This window comes from Colias croceus, chromosome 7 (assembly GCF_905220415.1).
Source record: "Colias croceus chromosome 7, ilColCroc2.1".
NCBI lineage: Eukaryota > Metazoa > Arthropoda > Insecta > Lepidoptera > Pieridae > Colias > Colias croceus.
Genome location: NC_059543.1, coordinates 24,950 through 32,290, shown reverse-complemented (window position 1 = coordinate 32,290; position 7,341 = coordinate 24,950). Strand labels below are relative to the sequence as shown.

The following is a 7,341-nucleotide window of genomic DNA, read 5'->3' as shown; positions in this document are numbered from 1 at the left end:
AAATAATTTATTATTATTATTATATGCCATTGCCTCGGGTTATCTTCTCTTTCGTGATCCATAAAGACTGAATAATATGCGTGGGTGATTGAGTGTGTTGAGAGCTCTTGTTGGCATTGTTCGCAGCGCGCGAGCAGTGCAGCGGGGTGGGGCGCGGGGCGCGGGCGCGGCGGAGAGCGGGCGGCGGCGGCGGCGGGCGGCGGCGGCGGCAGGCGGGGCGCGGCGCGCGCGATGCGCTGACAACATGCGCGCGCCGACATGCGTGCGCGCGCTCTGCCCGCCCGCGTGGCGCGTCTGCTGCTGCTGGCGCTGCTGCTCGCCGGTACGCCCCTCGTTACAGGTTATCAGTTCGTGCCTTACATTCCATTACTTCAACAGTTTGAAATGATTGATTGTGCAGGTTGCGCCGGCAACCCGGACGCCAAGCGGCTTTACGACGACCTGCTCAGCAACTACAACAAGCTAGTGCGGCCCGTGCTCAACGTGAGCGACGCACTCACCGTGCGCATCAAGCTCAAGCTCAGCCAGCTCATCGATGTTGTGAGTGTTTATCGACCATCGCCCGCTTCTGCTAAACTGCTATCGTCTCCTATATTTTACTTAAATTTAACCTATTTTTTTCAGAATTTGAAGAATCAGATTATGACGACCAATTTATGGGTCGAGCAAGTAAGTCATATTTTAATATTTAGTGAAAATATATTATGTATATTGTATGTACATAATATTGAAGTGAAACTTCTTTATCGGGGTTGGAAAAAAATTTAGAGTAACATTTTTCCGTTACGCGTGACATATGACATAGATAGGGAAATGTTTGACCACAATCTTGCCTGATGTAGTACGCGCTTCCCTAGTAGATACCCGTTCACTCTCTGCTTGAAGACTATATTTAATTGTACTCTTCAGGGAACACAGATTTAGAAAGCATGTTCCAGTCCCTATAAAAATTTACATATAAAATGCATATCTTCTTTACAGAGCTGGTACGATTATAAATTATCGTGGGAGCCTCGTGAATACGGTGGAGTGGAAATGCTCCACGTACCTTCAGATCACATTTGGCGTCCTGACATAGTATTGTATAACAAGTGAGTAAACTATTGTGCAATTATAATCAAAGAGTATAGTAATATAGAGGGAAATTATAATGTTTACCATACTCACCTCAGCCCCTTCCTATCCATCCACTTCCCAACCTTATCAAAAATACCTCATTTCTCATGGGAGGATATCCACATTCCATATAAGTATTTATGGTTTTGAATGTGAGTAGAAAGATGTGATAAGTAATAATAGGGTATGTCGCCAGTGCGGATGGAAACTTTGAGGTGACATTGGCTACTAAGGCGACGCTGAACTACACGGGCCGCGTGGAGTGGCGCCCGCCTGCCATCTACAAGTCGTCTTGTGAGATTGACGTCGAGTACTTCCCTTTCGACCAGCAAACCTGCATTATGAAGTTCGGCTCTTGGACTTATGATGGCTTTCAAGTATCTATTTCTTATTGTATTTGAACTTATATTCATTTACTTAATTGTTTAAAAATTAACCGCAGTTCTCTCTTTATAGGTAGACTTACGACATATCGATGAAGTAAAGGGCACAAATGTTGTGGAATTAGGAGTCGATCTAAGCGAATTTTACACTTCCGTCGAATGGGATATATTAGAGGTTCCAGCAGTGAGGTATTTTTATATCAACAATTTATTGTTCATGTATATTTTTTTTTTGGCAAAATAGTCAATATCTGTTTTATGCAGGAACGAAAAGTTTTACACGTGCTGTGATGAGCCGTACTTGGACATCACGTTCAACATTACGATGCGGCGCAAGACGTTGTTCTACACCGTGAACCTGATCATCCCGTGCATGGGCATCTCGTTCCTGACGGTGCTGGTGTTCTACCTGCCATCGGACAGCGGCGAGAAGGTGTCGCTGTCCATCTCTATCCTGCTGTCGCTGACTGTGTTCTTCTTGCTGCTGGCGGAGATCATCCCGCCGACCTCGCTGGTCGTGCCGCTACTCGGCAAGTTCGTGCTCTTCACCATGATCCTGGATACGTTTAGGTGAGACCCACGCTACTATAATATAACAATAGCTCATTAAATGAACGCTTTTCAGATCGATTTCGATTTTCTCCACTGTTATAATATATCTACTGAAAAGAACGTCTATACAAATGACGTTTAAAGTTGTAAGGAGCGTTTCGTGTGCGTGTTGCAGTATATGCGTGACGGTGGTGGTGCTGAACGTGCACTTCCGCTCGCCGCAGACGCACACGATGGCGCCGTGGGTGCGGCGCGTGTTCATCCACGTGCTGCCGCGCCTGCTGGTCATGCGCCGCCCGCACTACCGCCTCGACCCGCACCGCAGCCGCTTGTGAGTGTCTCTCCCTACTGATTATATTATACTAAATGAATGTTGCCATGAGACAACCCCGTTTCATATTTTATAAACATTTTTTTAAACAATTGCCAGGAATTTTCTACCTGGCAATTTTTTTTATATTCTTAATTAAAATACGGATAAAAAAAGGTCCTATGACTTTTACGACTTTTTTAAGTTCAAAGTATTATAATATTTATTTCGAATAGGTAGCTCAAATTTGGATATTTACTTATATTTTAACCATTTTTTTTTTAATTGCAATTGTTTCAAAAAATCTGGCTAAACAATGTGACACAGGGTTGTCCCGTAGAAACATACATTTATATCCTCAGTAGGGCAAGTTTAAGAGGATCGTATAAAAAACACCGACAAAGTGCAGGGTTCTCATAATTATCATCGCTATCATGAATTAATATAAAAAATAATTAAATGATGATTAAATGCAATTCTGGATATTATGAAAATTCATTCATTTAAAAATTATCGAGATTTAGTAATTTTGGGCTAAGCAATTTAGTCGCGCTAATCAGTAAGCATATTAATAACTCAGCCTCCGGAATCACAGACACAATAGAAAATCTATTGTGTTCCGTGGTCAGATCGGGCCGCTCGGGGCTCAATGGGTTAAACGGTTACCGCGAATCAGATTGAAATTTTGATTTGAAATGATTATATTTATTTTTTTTAACCCATTGAGCCATAGATTTTCTATTGTGTCTGTGGTTCCGGGGCCTGAGTTATTAATATCGGTATAAATTATGTATTTAGGAAATACATAATTTTATACCGATATTCCCACAGGAACATTAGCATACTCATTCACGCGCGCGGGTGAAACCATGGGGCGCAGCTAGTCTATATAATATATAAAAATGAAACCCGTTTTCCTTGGTCACGGCATCACGCGTGAACGGGTGGACTGTTTTTTTTTTTAATATAATAATAATATTCCTTGAAGTACGAGGATGGTTTTTATGGAGAGAAAACTTAAACATGTAACACGGGCGAAGCCGGAGCGGACTGCTACACTGAAAAAACGTGACGGCTATAAATAAACAAGTTGCTGCTATTTACAACCGAGTAACTTGCTTCGGAGGGAGCCTGCAAAGTTTGTTGCTAAAATTATACAAGTCATCTTTGTTAACGTATGTTGGTAATATAAACCCACTAAGCTGGTCAAAAAATACGTATTAAAGGTTTGTTGCTTTTAACCTATTCACTCAGTAAATATAACTTACCTACTTACTATAGTGAATCGCGTTACTCTGTTAACAATACCCAACGTGCTCTGTTGTTTTTAGCAAAGTTGTTTCGTAAAACTAGCTAAGTAACACGATAATGTTAATCATATTTATTGGGTAGGGACAGCCAATCTACTTTGTTACTTCTACTCAATTGAAAATTTGTATACGTAGCCAATTTACTGGGTACTGTCAATCGTGTTCATTGGTTAACTATAACTAAATATACTCTGTTCTTTCTAGTCAATTAAGATTGGTATATTTAGCCAAGTTACTCTGTATTCTTAGGCGGGTTTATTAGGTAACCATAGCTAAAATACTTTGTTGCAAGTACTAATTCAAACGACACATATTAAGCTATATATTTTCAGTATAAGCTGACCTGTGAATGTTTGTAAAACCTATACAAGGTGTAACAGAAAGGGGATATACACATCCGAACAGGGCGTGATGCACTGATGAAACTGAACAACGTTTCCCAAGAAAAATGGGTCGAAAGATGAAAAACAAATTAAAACTCTCCATTATTTTCATCTTTTGACCTTATGTTCTTTGGGAAAATTGTTCAGTTTCATCAGTAGGTACATCACGCCCTGCTTAGATGTGTAACCCCTTTCTGTTACACCCTGTATGCAATGTGAAGTCAGCTCATACTGAAAATATTTACCTAGTTCGATATGTTGTCATTTGTACCATTATTAGTGCAGGGGGCAAAATTTTGGCATGTCGGAAAAAAAGCCAATGAAACGTTCATGTAGGAAAATAACACTCATTTTGCCGACACACCAAAAACTTATAAGAAACTGAAAGAAAATTATGCACATTAATGAAATTAGCTTTATTCAGTACATTTCAAGTAACATACTACTTACACTTAGATACTACTACTTTTAAAAATAGTACACAATTCACAATGTCAAAAAAACAATAACTATTTTGTGTTTTAATTTTCACAATAACAGGGTTACATATAAATCATGAGAAAACTTTTAAGGAATGACTCACACTACGAACCTGAACCACTTTAATTAGGTCTATACCTAATCCAAGGCCAAATCCAACATCGTAAAAGAAATATCAGCTGTTTCATATACAAAAGTGGAATTATCTACTCTGCCAAAATCTACGGAACAGCTGATTTTATTTCGCGATGTTGGAGTTTGTTCTATAATGAAAGTGGTTTAGGTTTGTTTACATAAAAACAAACAACCATTATGGTAATGTAAGCAAGTTACTACATCTAAATATTGTACTTATATGTATTTGATAAGTCAAAAATTTAGGCAAAAACAAAAATTTAGGAATAAGTTAGGAGAATAAGTAATCTTTTTGATCTTATAATTTTATTACAACCCAACAAGTAAAACCGTTATTTTAAACATTTGAATTTATTCTCATTGAAACATAATTCACATTCGTCGTCGGGAAAATGATCATAAATGCTAAAACTTAAACATTTTTTGCACCAAAAAAAAATTAAAGTACAATAAGCTCTTTACATATTATATGGGAACTATATCCTACCTAATGTTATACCTAATGTATAAATTTACTAAAGTTATACTTAGGTATTTAATAAAGTAATAAGTATATGACAATATCTTGCTTGATCAGAAGTAACTTACTAATTCAAATATTTTTAGCTTGATTGTGGGGAAGCTTTCAGTGATATATTGTCCTTTGGTTTTCACAATCTTTTTCTAGCTGTAAAAAATAAAAAAAACCTAAGTAAATATTATTCAAAAGTAATTAAACTAAAGCAGACAAAAAATTCAAAAAAATTGAACTCACCAGAAGATATCCTTTGGGTTTTTTAAGAGCCGCATATTCATTGTATTGAGGTATTGGAGCTATAGTTAACTATTTTGCAGCAATTAGCTTCGTCCCTGTAGAGTCTTGCCACTTTAGTTCTACGGTTTTCCATGGCTGTTTTTGAGCCCTAATAGTTTGTCTTCTGCATCTTGCTCTTCTATAATAGTTTGATTAAAATTCACAATGATGATGAAAAGTTTTTAATGTAAATTTGAATCTGCCTTGTAGGTGCTGAGGCGGCGCTTCAACAGACACGTTCGTCACTCGACTATGATTTGATAGAAATGGCTGACTTTGCGGGCTACGCAGCCAATTCCTTGTTTCATTTTTATCAAGTTACTCGGTCAAAAATAGTATTCGCTCCATTGTTAATTGCCGAGCTGTGCTTATCTTCCAATAAATAAGTTACTTGTTTGTTTTTAAGTAAGAAACACGGTTATATGCATCATAGAAAGTTATTTAATTTTAGCTAAATAATAATATTATGTCTAAATTTAAATGATTTACTTGTCATTCAATCATTATGTAAGCTTGTTTATTTTTAACCGAACTCTGTGTAAATAGTAGCCAACTATGGTTAAGTCTAAAATTAAATAACTTGCTTATCATTAAATAATAACGTAAGCTTGTCTATTTTGAACCTAATTCGGTAAAGGTAATATTGACCGAGTCGGTAATTTTGAAATAAATAAGTACTTTTTTAATAATAGCCAAGAATATTTAGCAATACTTGCTTGTATAATACTAGCAAAGCTTTAATGCATATTTTAAATATGTCTTAATTGAATGCAGCAGAATAATTTTTAACCGAGCTAAATTGGTACTTTGCTAAAGAAAATTTTTCTCAGTGTAGTATTTAATGAAAATAAAAATCAATTTATAAGTCGACTTTACAATTTTAACGTAGTTTAGGAGAAGCAGAGAAACTTCGACTTCTTCTAAACTGCGTTATTTTGAGTTAAAAGTTGCAGTCGACATTTGAACACGAGGAGGTTCAACGCTTCGTGTCCATTATGCAGCGCAGGGATAATCAGCAGCGAGGGCTGGTCGCCGGCGCTGGCGGGCGTGTCGGGCGTGCCGTGCGTTGCGGGCGGCGGGCCGTGCGCGGCGGGCGGCGGGCCGTGCGCGGCGGGCGGCGGGCCGTGCGCGGCGGGCGGCGGGCCGTGCGCGGCGGGCAGCGCGCGGGACCTGGCCGGCTCGCCCGCGCCCTCCTGCCGCCTGCACGACGCGCCCAGCCTGGCCGACACGCTGCGCCGCTGGCACCGCTGCCCCGAGATACACAAGGCCATCGACGGCATCAACTACATCGCCGACCAGACGCGCAAAGAGGAGGAGTCCACGAGGGTGAGCCGTTTTACGACCTCGCTTTCGCAGAGACGTGCCCTTCTGTGGTGTGCGACTCGTAAACTTGTTTTGAGTTGTACCCGTTAAGCGTTCCACTTGACGCAGGTGAAGGAGGACTGGAAGTACGTGGCGATGGTGCTGGACCGGCTGTTCCTGTGGATCTTCACGCTGGCCGTGCTGGTGGGCTCGGCCGGCATCATCCTGCAGGCGCCCACGCTGTACGACGAGCGCGCGCCCATCGACGTGCGCCTGTCCGAGATCGCGTACACGGCCGCCAAGCCGCGCCCGCCGCCGCCGCGCTAGCCGCACCCGCCCCGACTTACTCGATTGTGTTTATTGTAAATAAAATTCTATTATAACTATAGTTTATACGACGAAATAACGTGATCGAATATAAGTCGAATTTCTTTTGATAGACACGAAATAAATCGATTGTTTACAATTGTGTTTTTTTTTAAGTAAACCTGAATCCTGACTACTTTAATAATTGTCTTTACAAACATTTTTATTACCTTATCATAATAAGTATTAGCGTGCCCATTTTGCTGGGTGC

General features: G+C 40.0%; 1 protein-coding gene and 1 long non-coding RNA gene across 2 annotated transcripts; one reads left to right on the top strand and one right to left on the bottom strand.

The window, feature by feature from the left end:
• Window positions 1–258: 258 nt before the first annotated feature.
• LOC123693040 (acetylcholine receptor subunit alpha-like) lies at window positions 259–7,230 on the top strand. The gene is made up of 10 exons (XM_045637945.1): window positions 259–322; window positions 401–540; window positions 625–669; window positions 982–1,091; window positions 1,313–1,493; window positions 1,573–1,688; window positions 1,764–2,069; window positions 2,227–2,382; window positions 6,464–6,788; window positions 6,894–7,230. The coding sequence occupies exons 1-10, from the start codon at window positions 259–261 to the stop codon at window positions 7,089–7,091; spliced, it is 1,641 nt and encodes a 546-aa protein (XP_045493901.1). The 3' UTR covers window positions 7,092–7,230.
• On the bottom strand, window positions 4,990–5,829 carry LOC123693041. The gene is made up of 2 exons (XR_006751642.1): window positions 5,424–5,829; window positions 4,990–5,336 (listed from the first exon to the last, which is right to left on the bottom strand). It is a non-coding gene; the product is annotated as an uncharacterized LOC123693041 (long non-coding RNA).
• Window positions 7,231–7,341: the final 111 nt, after the last annotated feature.